The following is a 25,521-nucleotide window of genomic DNA, read 5'->3' as shown; positions in this document are numbered from 1 at the left end:
AAATTGGGTGAATTTTGGCCCATTCCTCCTGACAAGAGCTGGTGTAACTGAGTCAGGTTTGTAGGCCTCCTTGCTCGCACATGCTTTTTCAGTTCTGCCCACAAATGTTCTATAGGATTGAGGTCAGGGCTTTGTGATGGCCACTCCAATACTTTGACTTTGTTGTCCTTAAGCCATTTTGCCACAACTTTGGAAGTATGTTTGGGGTCATTGTCCATTTGGAAGACCCATTTGCGACCAAGCTTTAACTTCCTGACTGATGTCTTGAGATGTTGCTTCAATATATCCACATAATTTTCCTTCCTCATGATGCCATCTATTTTGTGAAGTGCGCCAGTCCCTCCTGCAGCAAAGCACCCCCACAGCATGATGCTGCCACCCCCGTGCTTCACGGTTGGGATGGTGTTCTTCGGCTTGCAAGCGTCCTCCTTTTTCCTCCAAACATAACAATGGTCATTATGGGCAAACAGTTCTATTTTTGTTTCATCAGACAAGAGGACATTTCTCCAAAAAGTACAATCGTTGTCCCCATGTGCAGTTGCAAACCGTAGTGTGGCTTTTTTATGGTGGTTTTGGAGCAGTGGCTTCTTCCTTGCTGAGCGGCCTTTCAGGTTATGTCGATATAGGACTTGTTTTACTGTGGATATAGATACTTTTGTACCTGTTTCCTCCAGCATCTTCACAAGGTCCTTTGCTGTTGTTCTGGGATTGATTTGCACTTTTCGCACCAAAGTACGTTCATCTCTAGGAGACAGAACGCGTCTCCTTCCTGAGCGCTATGACGGCTACGTGGTCCCATGGTGTTTATACTTGCGTACTATTGTTTGTACAGATGAACGTGGTACCTTCAGGGGTTTGGAAATTGCTCCCAAGGATGAACCAGACTTGTGGAGGTCTACAATTTATTTTTCTGAGGTCTTGGCTGATTTCTTTTGATTTTCCCATGATGTCAAGCAAAGAGGCACTGAGTTTGAAGGTAGACCTTGAAATACATCCAGAGGTACACCTCCAATTGACTCAAATGATGTCAATTAGCCTATCAAAAGCTTCTAAAGCCATGACATAATTTTCTGGAATTTTCCAAGCTGTTTAAAGGCACCGTCAACTTAGTGTATGTAAATTTCTGACCCACTGGAATTGTAATACAGTGAATTATAAGTGAAATAATCTGTCTGTAAACAATTGTTGGAAAAAGGACTTGTGTCATGCACAAAGTAGATGTCCTAACCGACTTGCCAAAACTATAGTTTGTTAACAAGAAATTTGTGGAGTGGTTGAAAAACGAGTTTTAATGACTCCAACCTAAGTGTATGTAAACTTCCGACTTCAACTGTAAATAGATAAGCTAAACTATTAGCCACGTTATGACTGACTTGTGATCATTGCCCTTGTTAGTTTGATTGTATTGACATTCCCAGCCTTCATTACATTCATACATTTTTATCCGAAATATTGAGTCATTAAAAACTGAAACAGTGCATCCTTAATGGCTGGAGGCACAAAACAATGTACCAGGCCAGCTGTGATTTACAACCTTTATAGTAATATTTGTTGGACTACCAAGAAATGTATTGGTGAATTATATGAATCATGCATTGAGCTGCATCCATCTGTTCTGCCAACAATGCCTTACTGTACGTCATGGAATTTTGAGTCAAATAGAACCTATTTTTAAAACTTCTTATAAAGTTGGTTTTGTAGCATAAACTGGGGATTTGATATTTTTTACTGATATTATGATTGTCTGTTTGTTTCATATCTGCAAAGTAGTTAAAACACTGTCAGTTCCACTTTAATAAATGCAATAGTATTTTACCTTTTAAGAGGGTAGCTTAGGGCATTGGAGTGGACACTATATGGTATAGTATGGTCACCTTTTAATGACTCTCCTCAATTATTCAACTGGGTTTCTCATCACCCGAGTGAAGTGGTTTCCTTTCCTTTCCTCTGGTTAACGACCTGACCGCATTATCACCAAACAAGGCCTGGATATCCTCAGGTCAACACGGGTTATGGTAATTACGGGGAACCTGTCATCTACCGTAATGAAATGACCAGGCACGGTTAAGAGATCCACAGACCTACGAAAAGGCTCTTATGACACACAAGTGTGATTGCCTGTAACACTAGCAGGTGTGTCGCCGGATGATAAGTTGTAGGTCCTCTGAGTGGTGGCCTGTTTTTTTTGTCCCGGCTTCCTGACGCCACAGAGCGAACATAATGTCTGGGATCTGATGCTAACTCATGCCAGGGTTAGACCTTGACAGGCATGAGAAACAAAAGCTTTCTGAACAGAGCACTATAAGGCCTAACTGAAGTTTAGCTCTGTTTCAGACCATGATCCAGTAATATTGGGGGATATTTGTACAAGGGATGTTGTTAGGGGAGGGTAACCTATGAGGTTTGATGGAAGTCATGAGAAGATCAGAGCTTTACATAAGGGATGTTAAGATTGAAAAGCTGTAAGGGAATTATGTTTCCTCTTCATGATACATTGTCTGTTCTGATAATAGGACATTCACCCAGAATACTCTTCATCGTGGAAAGGTTCATCATGGTTCCCTGATCTGGACTGTCATGCCTTTGGTATATTGCATCTCAGCTTGTAAGTCATCTGAAGGAAAATACATGGTCTGTTTAAATGTAAGAAATTAACTGCAAAAATAAACTGCTGATACTTTATAAGATAAGCTACTGTATGTGAGGGACCTTTCGGTCAGCAAAATAATGGATTGTATGTGTACTGAATAACGTCAGCCCATGTGGCCCCTCAGAACTAGGGTAACCCACCCCTACCCTTCACCTTATAACCTACACAAGCACAGCAGCAGAAATCATCAAATTGTTTGTTTCAGCAGAAAAATGCTGTTTAACTATGAATTGATTATAAGTATTCAACTATGTCTAACTATTTGTCTTCTGAAACAAAGGCAATTGAGTGTATACATACTATTAATCTATCAAATACTTAAACCATGTTTTTCAGGCCATATATCATATTGATTGCAGTGAGTGTAATCGTAACCATTAGCTCTACTGTAGGAAAAATTACTCTTGTGAATGTCATACTTTTATGAAATTGAGCAGTTGGGATTTGATTTGATGTGTCCGAAGTCAGTCTGTAGGGAATAGCGCTATTCTGGCATCCTTTTTTGTTGTTGAGCATAACTGTATACTTTGTGTGTTTGCCAGGCCGCAAAAGTAAAAGCATCCCCTGGTAATTGTTTTACTGGGGCATTTATTGCCCTTCCTATAACCCTTGACGAGATCAGAATTCATTCCTCGTTTTGCCTGTAGGGCAAACTATTTAAGGCAACCACTTTATTGACGAGAGACTGAATCAAAAAGTAAAATGCGCCAACATTTTGATGAGCTTTGCACTTAACAACCTACCATTCCTGTGACACTGTGTCAATCTATTCGGTAACTAACTGTGCCAGGGTTGTTTCCTTTTTCACAGAAGGCAAAAGTATGAAATGACAGCAGTGTGCATGTTGTGATTTTATGCTGCGTTGTGATTTCAAATCAGTTTGTCCATATTACAACAATGTCTTGGTTAGGACAACAACACTCGACCTTTGCTTATCATTAATACTGTATGTCACACTACAAACTTGGCACGACAATTCACTAGAGCAGTGGTAAGGAAGCAGTCACTGTGACGCCTGCCAACTCATAGTCAAAGCTGACCCCTACATATTACATATCACATCCATTTAGTCAATAAAGGAACAAAGGGCATTTATTCATCCAGACACACTGGCTGCATGCTCTTTTCCTCCTTGATTAAGGGCCGCGTCACTCAGGCCCTACGTTAATTCCACTGTTGTCTGCCATTTCTCAAGCCAGGCACTTAGTCCCTTACTGCACAGCTCTAGAAAATAACAAAACATGCAATTATATATTCGTATAATTTGGGCATTCACTTCAGACAAACATTATCTTTGAATATCGTCAATACTGGCTACAGTAGTCACAATACTTACTTGACTTATTCCCTTTAGCTCCTAGTGGAGCTACTCAGTGTTTCCCCTATATTCATTTAGCAGCGGTGGCCCACTGCTTTGTTTGTTGCCACCGCTGCAAAAAAGATGATGTAACTTTGTATATACAGTATATATATATTTCTGCCGAGACGCACTTTTAAATGGATAGTCGTTGGCTCAATGACTGGAAGTCTATGAGAACAGCTAGCATGTCATTGCGCTAACGCTAGTAGCAATGCACCCCCTTACCCTTGCTTTGTCTTTTGCGAGGACGCACAGACTTCTCCTTGCCACTCAGCAACAGGGTGTGTGTCAGTGTGGTAACAGGAATGGCTGACAACAGCAAGACATCTGACCATATGGTCAATAAGATTGTTATGCTAGAGGAGGAGGAGATTGTGTCTGCGAGATCGTCTGCGACATAGCTCACACAGGTTATTGGCCTGGATGGATATTGTCTCGAAGAACGAAGTAGATTGTCATTAATCAGCTTCAATATATACAGTGCATTCGGAAAGTATTCAGACCCCTTGACTTTTTCCACATTTTGTTACGTTACAGCCTTACTCTAAAATGGATCAAATTGTTATTTCCCCTCATCAATCTACACACAATACGCTATAATGACAAAGCAAAAACAGGTTTTTAGAAATTTTTGCAAATGTATTCAAAATAAAAAACGGATAACATTTACATAAGTATTCAGACCCTTTACTCAGTACTTTGTAAAGCACCTTTGGCAGCGATTACAGCCTCGAGTCTTCTTGGGTATGATGCTACAAGCTTGGCACACCTGTATTTGGGGAGTTTCTCCCATTCTTCTATGCAGATCCTCTCAAGCTCTGTCAGGTTGGATGGATGGGGCACGTCGCTGCACAGCTATTTTCAGGTCTCTCCAGAGATCGAGAGTTTGATCGGGTTCAAGATTGGGCTCTGGCTGGGCCACTCAAGGACATTCAGAGACTTGTCCCAAAGCCACTCCTGCGAGGTCCTGACCGCTTTCGAGCAGGTTTTCTTCAAGGATCTCTCTGTACTTTGCGCCGTTCATCTTTCCCTCGATCCTGACTAGTCTCCCAGTCCCTGCCGCGGAAAAACATCCCCACAGCATGATGCTGCCACCACCATGCTTCACCGTAGGGATGGTGCCAGGTTTCCTCCAGACGTGAAGCTTGGCATTCAGGCCAAATAGTTCAATCTTGGTTTCATCAGAGCAGAGAATCTTGTTTCTCATGGTCTGAGAGTTCTCCAAGAGGTCTGTCGTGTGCCTTTTACTGAGGAGTGGATTCCACCTTGCCGCTCTACCATAAAGGCCTGATTGGTGGAGTGCTGCTGAGTTGGTTGTCCTTCTGGAAGGTTCTCCCGTCTCCACAGAGGAACTCTGGAGCTCTGTCAGAGTGACCATCGGGTCCTTAGTCACCTCCCTGACCAAGGCCCTTCTCCCCCGATTGCTCAGTTTGGCCAGGCGGCCAGCTCCAGGAAGAGTATTGGTGGTTTGAAACTTCTTCCATTTAAGAATGGTGGAGGCCACTGTGTTCTTGGGGACCTTCAATGCTGCAGCCATTTTTTGGTACCCTTCCTCAGATCTCTGCCTCGACACAATCATGTCTCGGGGCTCTACGAACAATGCCTTTGACCTCATGGCTTGGTTTTTGCTCTGATATCAACTGTGGGACCTTATAAAGACAGGTGTGTGCCTTTCCAAATCATGTGCAATCAATTCAATTTACCACAGGTGGACTCCAATCAAGTTGTAGAAACATCTCAAGGATGATCAATGGAAACAGGATGCACCTTAGCTCAATTTCGAGTCTCATAGCAAGTGGTCTGAATACTTATGTAAATAAGGTATTTGTGTTTTTCATTTTTAATACATTTGCTAAAAAAAAAAAAAAAAAAAGTTTTTTGCTTTGTCATAACGGTGTATTGTGTGTAGATTGAGATTTCTATTCCTTTTGTGGAAAAAGGGAAGGGGTCTGAATACTTTCCGAATTCACTGTATATTCTAGAATTTAACTATACACTGTGTGTTATCATTTTGACTTCCATCACACATACTCTGCGTAGTATATTTCTATCTACAACCTGTTAAATGTAGCCTCACACTGAACAAGTCCCAAGTAAAGTGAAGCCTCTTTCGCCACTCTAGATTTCCCATCTACAGGCTGTCAGTGTGTCTGACTCCTCACTGTGCGTTCCTCACAAACACGCAACACAGTCTATCACCGCTGTTATTCTTTATACCTGACATCAAAGCTGTCTTGGAATTACAAGTGTTGGAAGTGAGTGACGAACGACATCATTTGAGAGCTTGTCTCATGCCCACGCTCGCCTTAAAGCCTTGGACTACATTTTTCAGCACTGACTCTGGCAAGAGGGTAGAAACAACTTTAGCGCTTGTAAGAGAGGACTCTTAAACGTGTTATTTAAAGACTTTCATGTTGAGTGCAGGGCACCATTAGAACACTACGTAGATAATGTTTGTAGAGTTTTTTTTTATTACACGCTATAGCGATCATAAAGATTTAGCATTTGTATCCCCTTGAGGTGGTAGAAATTGTGTTGACACACGCTGCTGTTGCGAAAGTGGGTTACGTGGAACATTATCCATTCGGCAGTCATGTATAATATAGCTCACAGTGGCAGGTACAACATGGACCCCTGGGCGTTTGTGTCATGTGCTCCAGATTGTATTAAAAGCCCTGCTTACAGTGATGACTTAGTGCCACAATACTACAGTATATTAATAAGTCATGTAACATACTGACTGGTTTCCATGGAGCAGGCGTTGCAGGCGCTGCTGCCAGCAATTGACAATGTACAAACAGAATACAGACAAGTCAATACACAGATTATACAATCTAAATACAGTAAACATAAAACATAACTCTGGAGGTGATTTACAGTGAGGATATACAATAGTGCCATAGTGAAGTGAATAGATTCTTCGATGTACTAGTGTAGTAATAACAAAGTTACTGCATTGCAAATTAGTCTTTTACATTCGAAAGGCAAATCGAAAGTAATTTTTAAATACTTCACTGAATTATCGTGAACCCAAGCTGCTTAGACAAGGTCTTATAGGCTGCATCTGCACACAAATACATTGACATGAGATGCATGCACTTTGATAATTTGGGCCCAGATTTGAGATGCTTAATTTCACTTTGAGGAATATATGTGCTGACTCTGAATGTTTACACAGGGCACGTAAATGCACTCCTGTCCAGTGTTGTTGTCTTGAGAACCGTTTGTGACAGTAACTCATCTCCACTGCTTGCAATCCTCATTCCCTTTCAGTCTCCCAGCATGCACAGCAGCCGTCGGTTGTGATGGTAACCGTGACACTCACTATGCTGTATCTCCTAGGTTACGTCTACTCTCAGAACGGCCACAGGCGCGGCGTCAAAGCTCGGCTAATGAAGCTCTTACCGTGCTCTGCCGCCAAAAAGTCGTCTGCCAGTAGCCAAAGCAAGTGTCTTTCTCTCTCTCATAACATTTTTCTCTCACTCATTTTCTTTCTTTCCCCCCTTTACCTCTCTTTCCCCCTAACTGTTATCCTACCTCCCACCCTTTATTCTGTGGTACTGTAGTACAGTAATAATATAATAATATGCTATTTAGCAGACGCTTTTATCCAAAGTGACTTACAGTCATGTGTGCATACATTTTTACGTATGGGTGGTCCCGGGGATCGAACCCACTACCCTGGCGTTACAAGCACCATGCGCTACCAATTGAGCTACAGAGGACCATACAGTCAGTGAGGTTTTTGAAAGGAACATCAGGCCAGCAGTCACTGCTTCTCCAGTCTGTTCTCTGGTGTCCTCATCTTATGTGGCTGGCCACTGGCCAGAGATGCCGCCAAGGAAACATTTTTAGAGGCCTAATCCTTACTTCAGATTCTACAAAGAATGTGGGACCTAATACCAAAGTCTAATCCCTCCCTTTTCAAATCAATTTCAAACTTCATAGAGTGAGCTCCTTAATGTCATGAGAAAAACGGTGCATGGGAAAAGACATGCAAATGCCAATATGGAAGATGTCAATGAACTGGGTTAGACACTGAAGCCAAGGTGTTAAACAAAGTTTGAAGTCTGATACAACCCACCTGTTTATTGTCCTTTATTGTCTATTAAATAACACAAACATTTATTGAAACCCTATGACTATATCATAACTGAGTCAGTAGAAATGGGTGAATCATTAATCTGGGTTGTCACTGTCTGTGTGTGCCTGTGTGTGTCCCATTCATCATCCAACAAGCCCACTGTAGAGGCAGACTCCATAGCTCTGTTGAAGAATCACCCCTCACGCAGTTTCTTACCTCACTGTGTGGTGCCAACATGCGCAGTGGACTGGACAGACTCACCATGGCCTTTGTGTGTGATTAATTGACTTGACAGTGTGCGTGATGGCAGGATTTGATTATAGCAATCTGAGGACGACGAGCACTTTGTCATTAGCATAACAAACCAGATCACAAGATATTGTAGTCTTTTGGAGTCGGAGCATAGGGTTTTCATCAGCATCAAAGGGAAACTCTGAAATTGGCAGCATATGAGCTATGAAAGTGTCTTCCCTATCCTATTGATGCTTGTAGACACACACACACACACACACACTTCAGCAGGTTAATCCAATACTGAGAAGAGATGTGGCATTTTGGCCACCGTCCACAAGACTCCTCTCAGGGCTAATGAGGGGTGGCGAGACGCTGGCATACCTCAGGTGAGTGTGTGCAAGAGAGAATATTCAAGTGCTCGGCTCTGAGGACAACCGCTGGCGTTGACAGACCCGAGACGGCGGCTGCCAACATTACAGACCCATTAAAGCGCCTCTCCGAGTTCAGCGGCCCTTATCTCGAGGAGGCTCCCTGCCAGAGGGCCGTTGTTCCTGGGTCTAGATAACGCTAATTACCTCTGCTGTGATATTTCATGAGGAGAGATCAGGACACCGCCAAGCGTTTGGGGGTTTTGCTCAGTTTTGTCATGTAACATTTTGTAATGAAGGGACCAGGTGAGGATGTGAAAAGATCTTCCATGATTGGTTGGCTTTGGAAGTGTGCTAGAAGTTTACCCTTAAGCCTAATGTCAAATAACATCAAATTGTAGGGATCATCAAGTGGGTATGGCTAAACTGACAATGACTGTACGCTACTAGCCTATATTCTACCCCTCCTGAGACTGATACTGTGTGTCTGAGATTCACCTGGCTGTAGGCCTTTAAGACATTACAGTGGGGTATGCGTGAATGGCATTTCAATGGGATTACATTAGCAACATGGGTGATAATTTTTTATCACATTAGATAACAGCGACAGGTGAGCTGGTTCCAATACTTATTCATCTCAGCCCTCTGGGCTAGTGTATCCTTATTTCCTCCTCCTATAACAATCAAACATTTCGAAGTGGCTATAGACTCCTTTGGCTCACTATGGTGGAGAGTTGATTCTGAGCAGTCATTTTATAGACCCTGTATTTAAGCTGCTATGCTATGGTAATGGTATGCTATCCCCAGTATTATATAACAATAGCCTGTGAAGTAACTGGTTTCACAATAGCTGCAGTGCTTACTTAAGGATCCAGAATTAGCATGTTTAGAAGAAGTGTTTGACATTCATATCATTGACTCAATTAACCTTGCTGCTATAATACAAACTAGTGTATGGTAGAGCACTATTGTTTCTTATAAATCCTTTGTTTAACGTGGCTAGTGTAAATTACACACTGCTAATCTCTGTTCTTAGATGACGAGTCAGTGCTGTGAGGTCTTTGTGGGCTCCAGAACGCCCTGTGGCTCTGCACAACTGACTGAAATAGGACAGGACACTCTTTTCTTTTATGGGTGAAATGCAGCCAATTGTGTTAAGCTTCTGAATGAGTCTGACTCCTCCTTCCTCCTCTCCAGACAGCGTGGAGGATGAGTTGGAGCTGTCGGCCGTCCGCCATCGCCCCGAGGGCCTGGAGCAACTGGAGGCCCTGACCCGCTTTAACCGCAAGGAGCTGCAGATCCTCTACCGAGGCTTCAAGAACGTAAGTGGCCCAGTTTTACCGCGCATCCAAAGCCATTGAGAGAACATGCACTGTCTTTTTTGTCTCTCCGCTAAGGTCCTCCTCCAAATATACACTGCCAGTCAAAAGTTTGGACACACCTACTCATTCAAGGGTTTTTCTTAATTTTTACATTTTTTTACATTGTAGAATAATAGGGAAGACATCAAAACTATGAAATAACACATATGGAATCATGTAGTAAACAAAAAAGTGTTAAACAAAACAAAATATATTTTATATTTGAGATTCTTCAAATAGCCACACTTTGCCTTGATGACAGCTTTGCACACTCTTGGCATTCTCTCAACCAGCTTCACCTGGAATGCTTTTCCAACAGTCTTGAAGGAGTTCCCGCATATGCTGAGCACTTGTTGGCTGCTTTTCCTACACTCTGTGGTCCGACTCATCCCAAACCATCTCAATTGGGTTGAGGTCGGGGGATTGTGGAGGCCAGGTCATCTGATGCAGCACTCACTCTCCTTCACATCGCCTGGAGGTGTGTTGGGTCATTGTCCTGTTGAAAAACAAATGATAGTCCCACTAAGCCCAAACCAGATGGGATGGCATATCACTGTAGAATGATGTGGCAGCCATGCTGGTTAAGTGTGCCTTGAATTCTAAATAAATCACAGACAGTGTCACCAGAAAAGCACCCCCATACCATAACACCACCACCTCCATGCTTTACGGTGGGAAATACACATGCAGAGATCATCCATTCTCACACACCGCGTCTCACAAAGACACAGTGGTTGGAACCAAAAATCTCCAATTTGGACTCCAGCCCAAAGGACACATTTCCACATGTCTAATGTCCATTGCTCGTGTTTCTTGGCCCAAGCAGGTCTCTAATTCTTATTGGTGTCCTTTAGTAGTGGTTTCTTTGCAGCAATTCGACCATGAAGGCCTGATTCACACAGTCCCCTCTGAACAGTTGATGTTGAGATGTGTCTGTTACTTGAACTCTGTGAAGCATTTATTTGGGGTGAATTTGTGAGGCTGGTAACTCTAATGAACTTATCCTCTGCAGCAGAGGTAACTCTGGGTCTTCCATTCCTGTGGCGGGCCTCATGAGAGCCAGTTTCATCATAGCACTTGATGGTTTTTGTGACTGCACTTGAAGAAACTTTCAAAGCTCTTGAAATGTTCCGCATTGACTGACCTTCAAGTAATGATGGACTGTCGTTTCTCTTTGCTTATTTGAGCTGTTCTTGCCATAATATGGACTTGGTCTTTTACCAAATAGGGCTATCTTCGGTATACCCCCACCTACCTTGTCACAACACAACTGATTGGCTCAAACGCATTAAGAAGGGAAGAAATTCCACAAATTAACTTTTAAGAAGGCACACCTGTTAATTGAGATGCATTCCAGGTGACTACCTCATGAAGCTGGTTGAGAGAATGCCAAGAGTGTGCAAAGCTGTCATCAAGGCAAAGGGTGGCTATTTGAAGAATCTCAAATACATTTTGATTTGTTTAACACTTTTTTGGTTACATGATTCCATATGTGTTATTTCATAGTTTTGATGTCTTCACTATTATTCTACAATGTAAAAAAAAAAAGTAAAAAAAAAGAAAAACCCTTGAATGAGTAGGTGTGTCCAAACTTTTGACTGGTACTGTACATCCAGTCGAATTCGTGTCTCCATTCTTAGACAGCTTTCTTTTTTTTTCTACTATGGCCAGATGTGTTGATGTTTAGTCTACTTGCTACACTTGTTTTTACTTTCAAAAGAAAACCTGATCTATTGAACTTCATTCCGACTGCTTTATTGAGCTCTTGTTGGTGCAGGGGGAAACTTCTTTTCAATTGTCCCCTAACCTTGGGTTCATGGCATTTCAACTCTGCCTAAGGAATTGTAGGGGGCATTGAAAGTATTCAATAGGTTTAATGGCCAAATATAATTGTTTTATCACCTGCGTGTAGAAGTGTGACCTTCTGTCAAATGGCACAAGTGTAATCACAGTTGGAAGATTTCTCACTCGAGAATATTCTAGAGTACTCAAGGAACAATTAGGTCATACTTAGTCATAAGCTAGAATGGAATATATTCTAATGTACAATCGGGTCATACAAAGATCCTTAGGGAGGTACGTATACAATCGAAATCTTCACTTCTGTTGTGAACCGTAATGAGATGACCCAGAATGAATTTGACCCAAATTGGATGGTGACAAATGGAAGAAGGGTAGAAGGGGGAGCCAACAGCCTATGATACCTGCATCCCGAGTGGCCCTGGCCCCCATGGCCCCTAACCCGAGACCCTGGAAGGCACGGAGGTGAACTCTACCCATTAGCCCTTCACCACAGGAGACTGGGAATAGGGGTTGATAAGTGGTCTAATGAGTGAGGCAGCTGTTAATTGGCACCCTGTAGTCTCCCTGACTCCTTGCCCCAATGGGATCTTTTACACCCCTTCCGCTTCCCTACCTCTAGAGCTTTTTGTTTTCTCTCCTCTTTAACCAAGACCAGGGTTTTAAAGGTAGGCTCAGCGATATGTCGTAGATGCAGAAAATAAATGGCAAAGTGCGTCAATTTCTGCAACAACTAAGGCTGTTGAAGTGCGAGGCTCACACTTCTCCGCTGTTTTGGTACCGTGACTATCACTCTGTAACAGCGTGAAGGGAACCCATGCACATGTGCAGATACTGTGTGTGACTGTGTGAGAGTGAAGTCTTGCATCTCGCTCATTTCAATATCTGCGGTGCTGCTCATGTCAACGTCATTTCGCTGAGTCTACCTTTAAGGTGGCATTTGGTCTTGCATGTTTCTTTTTTTTCTTTTTTCTTTTTTTATTATTTTTTAAGGGGGTAGATCAGCTTTAATATTGCAGATAGATTGTAACTTCCATCAATGTAATTGTCTGCATCACTTCCAATCCCCCATATGTTTTTTTCCCTCCAAATATATATATATGCATATATATATATACATACATACATATATACACACATACATATACACACATACAGTGGGGAGAACAAGTATTTGATACACTGCCGATTTTGCAGGTTTTCAAACTTACAAAGCATGTAGAGGTCTGTAATTTTTATCATAGGTACACTTCAACTGTGAGAGACGGAATCTAAAACAGAAATCCAGAAAATCACGTAGTATGATTTTTAAGTAATTAATTTGCATTTTATTGCATGACATAAGTATTTGATCATATACCAACCAGTAAGAATTCCGGCTCTCACAGACCTGTTAGTTTTTCTTTAAGAAGCCCTCCTGTTCTCCACTCATTACCTGTATTAACTGCACCTGTTTGAACTCGTTACCTGTATAAAAGACACCTGTCCACACACTCAATCAAACAGACTCCAACCTCTCCACAATGGCCAAGACCAGAGAGCTGTGTAAGGACATCAGGAATAAAATTGTAGACATGCACAAGGCTGGGATGGGCTACAGGACAATAGGCAAGCAGCTTGGTGAGAAGGCAACAACTGTTGGCGCAATTATTAGAAAATGGAAGAAGTTCAAGATGACGGTCAATCACCCTCGGTCTGGGGCTCCATGCAAGATCTCACCTCATGGGGCATCAATGACCATGAGGAAGGTGAGGGATCAGCCCAGAACTACACGGCAGGACCTGGTCAATGACCTGAAGAGAGCTGGGACCACAGTCTCAAAGAAAACCATTAGTATCACACTACGCCGTCATGGATTAAAATCCTGCAGCACACGCAAGGTCCCCCTGCTCAAGCCAGCGCATGTCCAGGCCCGTCTGAAGTTTGCCAATGACCATCTGGATGATCCAGAGGAGGAATGGGAGAAGGTCATGTGGTCTGATGAGACAAAAATTGAGCTCTTTGGTCTAAACTCCACTCGCCGTGTTTGGAGGAAAAAGAAGGATGAGTACAACCCCAAGAACACCATCCCAACCATGAAGCATGGAGGTGGAAACATCATTCTTTGGGGATGCTTTTCTGTAAAGGGGACAGGACGACTGCACCGTATTGAGGGGATGATGGATGGGGCCATGTATCGCGAGATCTTGGCCAACAACCTCCTTCCCTCAGTAAGAGCATTGAAGATGGGTCGTGGCTGGATCTTCCAGCATGACAACGACCCAAAACACACAGCCAGGGCAACTAAGGAGTGGCTCTGTAAGAAGCATCTCAAGGTCCTGGAGTGGCCTAGCCAGTCTCCAGACCTGAACCCAATAGAAAATCTTTGGAGGGAGCTGAAAGTCCGTATTGCCCAGCAACAGCCCCGAAACCTGAAGGATCTGGAGAAGGTCTGTATGGAGGAGTGGGCCAAAATCCCTGCTGCAGTGTGCGCAAACCTGGTCAAGACCTACAGGAAACGTATGATCTCTGTAATTGCAAACAAAGGTTTCTGTACCAAATATTAAGTTCTGCTTTTCTGATGTATCAAATACTTATGTCATGCAATCAAATGCAAATTAATTACTTAAAAATCATACAATGTGATTTTCGGGATTTTTGTTTTAGATTCCGTCTCTCACAGTTGAAGTGTACCTATGATAAAAATTACAGACCTCTACATGCTTTGTAAGTAGGAAAACCTGCAAAATCGGCAGTGTATCAAATACTTGTTCTCCCCACTGTACATACACACATAGTCCCATCCTTCAGCTCCATTCAACACCACCCATCTATCTCTTAACACCATCCATATTGGATTTCTATTTGCCATATATTTTTCAGCTGTACTGTGATGTTTTACAAAAGTTCTGAACCTTTCTATTCTCATTGTTTCTACAGATTATAAATTGAAAATAAACATTTTTGCTAAAAGTATTATTATATTATTGATCGATTTGACTGACTTTTCAGATCACCCAGTAATGCTATCTGCAGGGTTAGCTCCAGATAAATATTGCAATCCTTTAGCCATTCCTGGACCTGTGTCCAAAAACAAGCTACAAATGGACAGTACCAAAACAAATGATCTAATGATCCTGTCTCTTCGCTGCAAAGTCTGCAGAGCTGGGAAGATTGTTCAATGATAGTGGCCTCTCTCTGCAGAAGCTAGACCCATCACTCCTCTAATGTCGGGCAGTTACTGTAGTTGGGCACCTTTCCAATAAGGACAATGTCACACTTGGAAAACTCACAGCCGTTTATTTTCTTCTGTCCATTGACAAGGCTATAACTCTTTAACTTCTTAACTGCATTAAATCAAGTTAAGGAGGAAATAGACGGCTTTGCAGTCTGAATGGATAATGTTTTATGTACGAATAGGTCCTCTGGGAATGTTTAGCCAGCTGCATATATTCCCTTTGGACGTTAAGATGAAACGACTCAATATCGCCATCAGCTGGCCTGTGGGCTAATCAAATACCTGATCAATGGTTCACACTAACCCAGTGACAAAGGCAGAATAAAGGCAACATTTAAAACTAGCCAGACAAATGTAGTCTGGCACAGTCTCCATTACGAGTATTTTGGCTCTGTGTCTTTGACGTCTCAGAATTGGGTGCGAATCAAATGGCTCCTGGGTGAGCGTCCACGGGTGGTACAATATCGTCTCCTGGTAATTGCAACCTAGATGTCCTCACGTCTGACCAACTCTTCGGCGCTGCTCAGGAATTCAGAGCCAGGGCTTCGGCATGGGGCACAAGATTGCCATCTCAGATTGTGACACTTTCAATTCCATCAGTGGAGATGCCACTGTTCAAACCTCTGTCAATAACCTTATTTTCCCCATACGTTTTCTTCCCAACCTTGCCGGGATGAGTCATTGGAAGGAATTTCACGTGCGGCTGGTTATTGCATTCCACAAATTACAGTTATGATTTTGTTCTCATGGATGAGTTCATTTCACAAGCTTATCAAATGAATACAGATACATTGAGTGACCTCGGACCCATTCAAACTGTGACTGGGAATGCTGCTGACTATGTACAGGTAACTGCCAAAATAAAGAAAACACCAACATAAAGTGTCTTAATAGGGCGTTGGGTCACCATGACCCGCCAGAACAGTTTCAATGCGCCTTGGAACTCTAGATGCGACCCCATTCTTCCACAAGAAATGTCATGCTCCAGATTCTCCCTACTAGGGCCAGGTGTGTGTTGATATTTAGTTGGTGTTCAATTGGGTTGAGATCTGGTGACTGAGACACACATGCACTCTTTAAACCCCCTGTGCTCCTTGGAGACCCTTCTTTCAAGGTCAGTGAGATCTCTTCTAGCCGTGGTAGCCAAAATAATGGGGAACTGGGCATATTTGCACTGTATAAATTAGAGGTAGGACGTTTTTTGGTTTGGAACCCAGCCATTCTTCATTACTTTCACATTTAGTCGCTATGTACTATTAGTGTTGACATCTGTTATCTCCCAACAGTCCATGGGGTTTCAAGGATAGCGTGAACAGACTGCATTTCCACTCTGCAAGACTCACAACCATACAGTATTTTGACTAGCAGACAATAAACGTGAAATAAGGGAAGCGGATATCTCAATGTACTGTAACCATTCTGAGTGTAATTACTCTATTGCCTCATGCAGCGTGAACAAGAAGTGGGGGGGGGTTGACAAGAACACAAACGTTTTAATTAGCAGTAGCTTTGCGGAACAACAAAGGCTTCAAATAAATATTGTCGAACTTTGTGTCCGTACAGCAGACACCTTGATTTGTTTAGGTATGAAGGGAATAGGTTTGAAGTTGATTCAGCTCTCTAGTACTCTCTCTGTTGTACATCTCTCAAAGTGTGGGGTAACAAAATGATATAATGTGTGGGAAGGTTTGGTTTTGCATTTGATAGAAATATGGTTGTAATCACTGTGCTGTGTCCACAGTATCATGACTATGCAATACCCTAAACCCTCATTGAAATTGCACTTTAATTGAATGGCATTTCCAAATTACCATATATCTGAGGTACATTAGAATTACTGTAATATCCATGATTATGCATTTGTAAAATGTGCTGTATTTATTACAGTGACACCCTCAAAATGTGACCTAGAATTCCCACCACAGTACTTTCAAAGCCAGGAATAGATCAAGCTTACATAGACAGTATAATTGATGTTTACTTAGTACTCTCTATCAAAAGTAAGACAATCCAGAGAGGTCAGAGGTTAACCCCACAACACCCTTCACAGCTCCCTTACACTTCACTTTTAACCGAATCAGGTCACAAAACAGCCAAAATAAAAACCTGTGACAGACTTAGTGCAAATGTTGTTTCCTCGCCTGCTTTCCAGTTAAAGCGAGGGACTTCTTGACCTAATCTACTCCTCGCAGGATATTAAAATGGGTTTATTAAATAACAAAGAACAAGCAGCAAGGGACACAGTGTAGCGCACCTCTGAGAATCATCAGTCTGAAATAAAAGCGTCCCCATGAGATGTCCCCAGGAGAGAGATGAACTAGACCTCACCTCCTGAAATGTAATAGGGAAGTGCACGAGGTAATGTCCTCGTCCGTGGCAAAACGCTTCTCTTTATAGATTTGAGATCAAACTTAAAGATGGAAGAAGAGCCTAAAGTGAAGTTGGCTGTTTTTTGCAGGTTCTTGAGCCTAGCTTTTTGATGGAATCGATAGGAAACATTTTAGCTGTCTTTCAGTAGGCTTGCCCACGTGACCTGTCTTCGCTGCCCTTAACCAAACCCTCTTCTCTAAATGTATCTCTTAACAATTTTAGATGTACACTACCGTTCAAAATTTTGGGGTCACTTAGAAATGTCCTTGTTTTTGAAAGAAAAGCAATTTTTTTGTCCATTAAAATATCATCAAATTGATCAGAAATACAGTGTAGACATTGTTAATGTTGTGAATGGCTATTGTAGCTGGAAAGGGCAGATTTTTAATGGAATATCTACATAGGCGTACAGAGGCCCACTATCAGCAACCATCAGTCCTGTGTTCCAATGGCACGTTGTGTTTGCTAATCCAGGTTTATCATTTTAAAAGGCTAATTGATCATTAGAAAACCCTTTTGCAATTATGTTAGCACAGCTGAAAACTGTTGTGCTGATTAAAGAAGCAATAAAACTGGCCTTCTTGAGACTATTTGTATCTGGAGCATCAGCAATTGTGGGTTCGATTACAGGCTCAAAATGGCCAGAAACAAATAACTTTCTTCTGAAACTCATCAGTCTATTCTTGTTCTGAGAAATGAAAGCTAATCCATGCGAGAAATTGCCAAGAAACTGAAGATCTCGTACAAAGCTGTGTACTACTCCCTTCACAGAACAGCGCAAACTGGCTCTAACCAGAAAAGAAAGAGGAGTGGGAGGCCCCGGTGCACAACTGAGCAAGAGGACAAATACATTACAGTGTCTAGTTTGAGAAATAGACGCCTCACAGGTCCTCAACTGGCAGCTTCATTAAATAGTACCCGCAAAACACCAGTCTCAACATCAACAGTGAAGAGGCGACTCCGGGATGCTGACCTTCTAGGCAGAGTTGCAAAGAAAAAGCCAACTCAGACTGGCCAATAAAAATAAAAGATGGGCAAAATAACACAGACACTGGACAGAGGAAGATTGGAAAAAAGTGTTATGGACAGACAAATCGAAGTTTGAGGTGTTCGGATCACAACGAAGAACATTTGTGAGACGCAGACCAAATGAAAAGATGCTGGAGGAGTGCTTGATGCCATCTGTCAAGCATGGTGGAGGCAATGTGATGGTCTGGGGGTGCTTTGGTGGTGGTAAAGTGGGAGATTTGTACAGGGTAAACGGGATCTTGAAGAAGGAAGGCTATCACTCCATTTTGCAACGCCATGCCATACCCTGTGGACGGCGCTTGATTGGAGCCAATTTCCTCCTACAGAAGAAGCAGTCAGCTGGTATTCTGTCTATAATGGAGTGGCCAGCACAGTCACCGGATCTCAACCCTAATGAGCTGTTGTGGGATCAGCTTGACCGTATGGTACGTGAGAAGTGCCCATCAAGCCAATCCAACTTGTGGGAGGTGCTTCAGGAAGCATGGGGTGACATCTCTTCAGATTACCTCAACAAATTGACAACTAGAATGCCAAAGGTCTGCAAGGCTGTAATTGCTGCAAATGGAGGATTCTTTGAAGGACACAATTATTATTTCTATTAAAAATCATTATTTCTAACTTTGTCAATGACTACATTTCCTATGCATTTTGCTATATTTCCTATTCAAACTCATTTCATGTATGTTTTCATGGAAAACAAGGACATTTCTAAGTGACCCCAACCTTTTGAACGGTAGTGTATGTTCTCCATGAAAAGCAACACATGCAGCAAAGTGTGGTATGTTGTGCTATCTGAAGTAAATATGTTATTGTTCGAGTACTTAAGTTTGGGTCAATTGGCTTGATTTCAAACTGAAAACTTCCTCCATTCTCCCTGCCCTTGTTGGAATGACTGGATACATTAAAGCAATGTTATTGAATTGCCTATATGCTTTCACCTATATGGTCTCCTCAAATGTGCTAGTGCGAGTTACTGCACTGTATAAAGGGCAGAGGGAGGAAATTTTTTGGTTTGGAACCCAGCCATTCTTAATTTCCTTCACATTTAGTCACTATGTCCAATTAGTGTTGACATCTGTAATCTCCTAACAGTCCCTGGGGTTTTGAGGATAGTGTGAACAAACTGTATTTACACTCTGCAAGACACCGCAAGGCTCTCAACCATATTTTGACTAGCAGACAATAGAGGTGAACTAAGCGAAGCGGTTTAATGTCTCAACATACTGTAACCCTTCTGAGTGTAATTACTTGAAATGGCCTCATGCAGCGTGAACAAGGGGTGGGGGGGGTGGAACAGAACACAAAACATTGTTTTAATTAGCAGAACAACAAAGGCTCCAAATAAATATTGTATACGTCGAACTTTGTCTGTACAGCAGAAACCTTTTTGTTTAGGTACAAAGGGAATAGGTTTGAAGTTGATTCAGCTCTCTAGTGCTCTTTCTCTTGAACATCTCTGTGTGTGGTAACAAAATAATTTAATGTGTGGGAAGGTTTGGTTTTGCATTTGATAGAAACATGTTTGTTTCAATCTATCACACCTTTTTTTGAGTATCCCATGGCCTATTAAGGGTGTCATAATACATGGGAACCATAATCAAAGATGTAAACATAAACTCATGTGCCACACAGCTGATCGAATGCCTGCTGGTGTTGTGAGTCGAGGCAGCCCTGCTTTTAAAAAGTCTGAGGGTGGCACCTACCAGCCTTGTTTATGTAGTTGGCCCTCACCCACAAACAGCAGCTGTGGCCCACACCCACAAACAGCAGCTGTGGCCCACACAATTACCACCCTTCGCTGTCTCCCTTAGATTTTATACAGTTTTGCATGCATGGGTGAGTTCTATAAATGTTGTAAGTGACCTGTTGTGCCAATTTACATTTTGTTTGTGCCAACTTAGTTGTGTTCACGTCAAGTTCATTCAGTTTGTGACATGTTCATTTAGTTTGTCAAGTTATTTTGTTTCTATCCAATTTCTTCTTATTGTTTTGGGGTATTGCACCTCATGGCCACCATAGCAATGACCGGTGCAACCTCAGTATTCATAACCATAAGATAACACTTTGGAAAGCTACTACAACCAACACTTTATGTGGATTTCCAAACAAATCAATTCTAAGAGGTTGAACGAGCAAGGTATTGTGTTTCATTTTAAAACAGCATAACATTTTGTTAAAGCAGAATATTTGTCTTAATCCAGGAGAGGATTGTCTCTGCTGCTGTTACTAAGAAGCTTGATCTTGCAAACTTAGCTAACATTAGCAAGTTAGCAAAACCCAGCTGGAGATAATTTATTTGGCACATCTTAGATAGTTAACTTAATAATTGGTAATGAATTTCATACAAGTGTAACTTGATCACCTCACTTGAGTCACTCCTGCAGAGCAACTTATCTTACGAAGCTCCCATTTTGCTTGTTGTGCTTCTTTGTAAACAAACACACGTGACTGGCTCAAAACACTGTTTTGGGAAATGAGGGGTGGCGAGTACCGGTAAGCTTCATAATGAAAAGTTATCTAACGGGCGAAATGATGAACGCGATCTGCTTTATCTATTACCTTGTGCACAAGTTGACTGACTGCAGGTATTTATTTAAAAATTACAAATATTCAAAGCCCAAAAAATATCACTTACCAGAATGCTAACAAGTACTAAGGAATCCTCATAGAGAACACTAACTTAATGCTAACAAGCGCATTCCAAACAATTGGTACAGTTTCTGACCTAAACTATACAAGTAACTCAAAAACGCTACACAGTTTGTTGCACGCACAAAACAAATATTAGCCTGCAAGGCTCTTGTTCCAGGAGGGGATTCTGTGCTTTTACCAAGCGAATGATTGATTTTGGAAGAAGCTCAAATCAAATCAAATCCAATTCTATTGGTCACATACATGTGTTTAGCAGATGTTATTGCGGGTGTAGCGAAATGATTGAGCTTCTAGCTCCGACAGTGCAGTAATATCTAACAATTAATATCCAACAATTTCACAACATATACCCAATACACACAAATCTAAGTAAGGAATGAATTAAGAATATATACATATATGGACAAGCGATGGTAGAGCGGCATGGACTAAGATGCAGTAGAATAGTATAGAATACAGTATATACATATGAGATGAGTAATGCAGATATGTAAACATTATTAAAGTGGCTAGTGTTCCATTTATTTTTTTTTTAATATATATATACTCCCCTTTATTACTTTTCAACCCCGCCATCCTTTCCCTACTTGGGGTAAATTAGTGAACAACAATGCCCAGGCCTCTACTTCCAGCCTATACTTACTATCTACACCTTATGGACACAGTCAATATTACAATAATTATATTTTATTTGTTTTTGCTCCTGAACTACTTCTACTCTCAACCTCCGATAATTTTCATGATGTCCATCCGGTTTGCTTCTATATGCCATATCTTTCTAACTGTGCTCTTTCCCAAAAGCTCCCAACATACAACCTATATACTTATTATGGACACAGTATGCTTACATTATTAGTTATCTTGTTATTATTTGTTATTTGTTATTAGTCCCATCCTTCAACTCCATTCAATACCTCCCATCTATCTCTTAACACCATCCATATAGGATTTCTATTTGCCATATATATTTCAACCGTACTGTGATGTTTTACAAAAGTTCTGAACCTTTCTATTCTCATTGCTTCTACAGATTGTGAATTAAAAATAAACATTTTTGCTAAAAGTATTATTATATTATTGATCGATTGACTATGACTTTTCAGATCACCCAGTAATGCTATCTGCAAGGTTAGCTCCAGGTAAATATTGCAATCCTTTAGCCATTCCTGGACCTGTGTCCAAAAACAAGCTACAAATGGACAGAACCAAAACAAGTGATCTAATGATTCTGTCTCTTCACAGCAAAATCTGCAGAGCTGTGAAGATTGTATCCCCCATATAAATAACATTATATTGGTAGCAAGAATTTTATATAATAATTTAAATAGAAAGATTCTAATTTTTGAATCCGGTGTCGTTTTGCGTGTCAGTTCATAAACACTATGCCATGGGATCGGTACGTCAAAAATATCTTCCCAACTATTTTGCAATCTATATGGGACGGCTGTCAATCCTTTGGTCCTTAAGTGAAACTGATATACTTTTTTATTTATCACAGTTTTCCTTAACCAATTATGTTCTTTAATGCAAGGCCGACAGACAAGTTCCTTACTTTCTCCCCCTTCCACTTTCCTCTTCCACTTTTGCGGTAAGGCTGCAATTATTTGGTTGTAATTTTGGGTAGAGCAAACATTTCTATGTTTTTGTTAGCTGCATGTGCGACATAACTCCACCAGTCCTACCGATGATATCCTTTACGAAGATTATACCTTTTTTAAACATTCTGTCAAAAAATAAAGGTTTTTTGTCAATGAGTATATATATTATATATTCAATTTCTTAAAGTGGCCAGTGATTTCTAGTCTATGTCTATAGGCAGCAGCCTCTAATGTGCTATTGATGGCTGTTTAACAGTCTGATGGCCATATCAGAATGACATTGTGTATGTACAGTGGGGAGAACAAGTATTTGATACACTGCCGATTTTGCAGGTTTTCCTACTTACAAAGCATGTAGAGGTCTGTAATTTTTATCGTAGGTACACTTCAACTGTGAGAGACGGAATCTAAAACAAAAATCCAGAAAATCACATTGTATGATTTTAAAGTAATTAATTTGCATTTGATTGCATGACATAAGTATTTGATACATCAGAAAAGCAGAACTTAATATTTGGTACAGAAACCTTTGTTTGCAATTACAGAGATCATACTGTAGGTTCATGCTCTACAACATTCGGAGAGTACGACCCTGCCTTACACAGGAAGCGGCACAGGTCCTAATCCAGGCACTTGTCATCTCCCGTCTGGATTACTGCAACTCGCTGTTGGCTGGGCTCCCTGCCTATGCCATTAAACCCCTACAACTCATCCAGAATGCCGCAGCCGTCTGGTGTTCAACCTTCCCAAGTTCTCTCACGTCACCCCGCTCCTCCGCACACTCCACTGGCTTCCAGTTGAAGCTCGCATCTGCTACAAGACCATGGTGCTTGCCTACGGAGCTGTGAGGGGAACGGCACCTCCGTACCTTCAGGCTCTGATCAGTCCCTACACCCAAACGAGGGCATTGCGTTAATCCACCTCTGGCCCGCTGGCTCTCCTACCTCTGTGGAAGCATAGTTCCCGCTCAGCCCAGTCAAAACTGTTCGCTGCTCTGGCACCCCAATGGTGGAACAAGCTCCCCCAGGACAGCGGAGTCACTCACCACCTTCCGGAGACATTTGAAACCCCACCTCTTTAAGGAATACCTGGGATAGGATAAAGTAATCCTTCTACCCCCCCCCCCCCCCCCCCAAAAAAAAATAATCCCACTGGCTATAAGGTGAATGCACCTATTTGTAAGTCACTCTGGATAAGAGCGTCTGCTAAATGACGTAAATGTAAATGTAAAATGTATACGTTTCCTGTAGGTCTTGACCAGGTTTGCACACACTGCAGCAGGGATTTTGGCCCACTCCTCCATACAGACCTTCTCCATATCCTTCAGGTTTCGGGGCTGTCGCTGGGCAATACGGACTTTCAACTCCCTCCAAAGATTTTCTATTGGGTTCAGGTCTGGAGACTGGCTAGGCCACTCCAGGACCTTGAGATGCTTCTTACGGAGCCACTCCTTAGTTGCCCTGGCTGTGTGTTTCGGGTCGTTGTCATGCTGGAAGACCCAGCCACGACCCATCTTCAATGCTCTTACTGAGGGAAGGAGGTTGTTGGCCAAGATCTCGCGATACATGGCCCCATCCATCCTCCCCTCAATATGGTGCAGTCGTCCTGTCCCCTTTGCAGAAAAGAATCCCCAAAGAATGATGTTTCCAACTCCATGCTTCACGGTTGGGATGGTGTTCTTGGGGTTGTACTTATCCTTCTTCTTCCTCCAAACACGGCGAGTGGAGTTTAGACCAAAAAGCTCTATTTGTGTCTCATCAGACCCATTTCCTTCTCCCATTCCTCCTCTGGATCATCCAGATGGTCATTGGAAAACTTCAGACGGGCCTGGACATGCGCTGGCTTGAGGCGTAGTGTGTTACTAATGGTTTTCTTTGAGACTGTGGTCCCAGCTCTCTTCAGGTCATTGACCAGGTCCTGCCGTGTAGTTCTGGGCTGATCCCTCACCTTCCTCATGGTCATTGATGCCCCACGAGGTGAGATCTTGCATGGAGCCCCAGACCAAGGGTGATTGACCGTCATCTTGAACTTCTTCCATTTTCTAATAATTGCGCCAACAGTTGTTGCCTTCTCACCAAGCTGCTTGCCTATTGTCCTGTAGCCCATCCCAGTCTTGTGCAGGTCTACAATTTTATCCCTGATGTCCTTACACAGCTCTCTGGTCTTGGCCATTGTGGAGAGGTTGGAGTCTGTTTGATTGAGTGTGTGGACAGGTGTCTTTTATACAGGTAACGAGTTCAAACAGGTGCAGTTAATACAGGTAAGTGGAGAACAGGAGGGCTTCTTAAAGAAAAACTAACAGGTCTGTGAGAGCCGGAATTCTTACTGGTTGGTAGGTGATGAAATACTTATGTCATGCAATAAAATGCAAATTAATTACTTAAAAATCATACAATGTGATTTTCTGGATTTTTGTTTTAGATTCCGTCTCTCACAGTTGAAGTGTACCTATGATAAAAATAACAGACCTCTACATGCTTTGTAAGTAGGAAAACCTGCAAAGTCGGCAGTGTATCAAATACTTGTTCTCCCCACTGTATGTGTAAATAAAAGCATGCACTGCAAGATGGATATTCTAGTTCTGTCTTGTTGTACAGAGACAAGATAAACGTTTAATTGTATGCTGCTGTTCATTGTTTACAGGCGAGAACAAAAGGTAACAATTATTCAAGTCAAGCATTGATCTCTTTTTAAAAAGGTATCCTTGGTGGATGTCTAAACAGAAATTGAGCAATGGTTCTTCTAGCTTGTAAGAAACAAAAGCTAGATGACCTTGACAATAGCTCCAGAGGCTTTTA

General features: G+C 41.9%; 1 protein-coding gene across 5 annotated transcripts in view; it reads left to right on the top strand.

The window, feature by feature from the left end:
• LOC311113217 (Kv channel-interacting protein 4-like) overlaps positions 1–25,521 on the top strand; it is a gene marked incomplete at its 5' end in the record, with an annotated part of 275,296 nt that overhangs the window by 240,253 nt on the left and 9,522 nt on the right. For 4 of the 5 annotated variants that reach the window (XM_084156418.1, XM_084156421.1, XM_084156420.1 and 1 more), the window contains one exon: positions 9,894–10,018. In XM_084156418.1, the coding sequence (XP_084012544.1) occupies positions 9,894–10,018 (125 nt within the window). Of the gene's footprint in view, positions 1–7,352; positions 7,459–9,893; positions 10,019–25,521 lie in introns of all 5 variants that reach the window. The other variant, XM_084156417.1, reaches the window with a different exon arrangement.

Source organism: Coregonus lavaretus (assembly GCF_964263955.1).
Source record: "Coregonus lavaretus genome assembly, chromosome: 39".
NCBI classification, from domain to species: Eukaryota; Metazoa; Chordata; class Actinopteri; order Salmoniformes; family Salmonidae; genus Coregonus; species Coregonus lavaretus.
The sequence above is the reverse complement of the archived record's forward strand: the minus strand, read 5'-3'. Positions and strand labels throughout refer to the sequence as shown.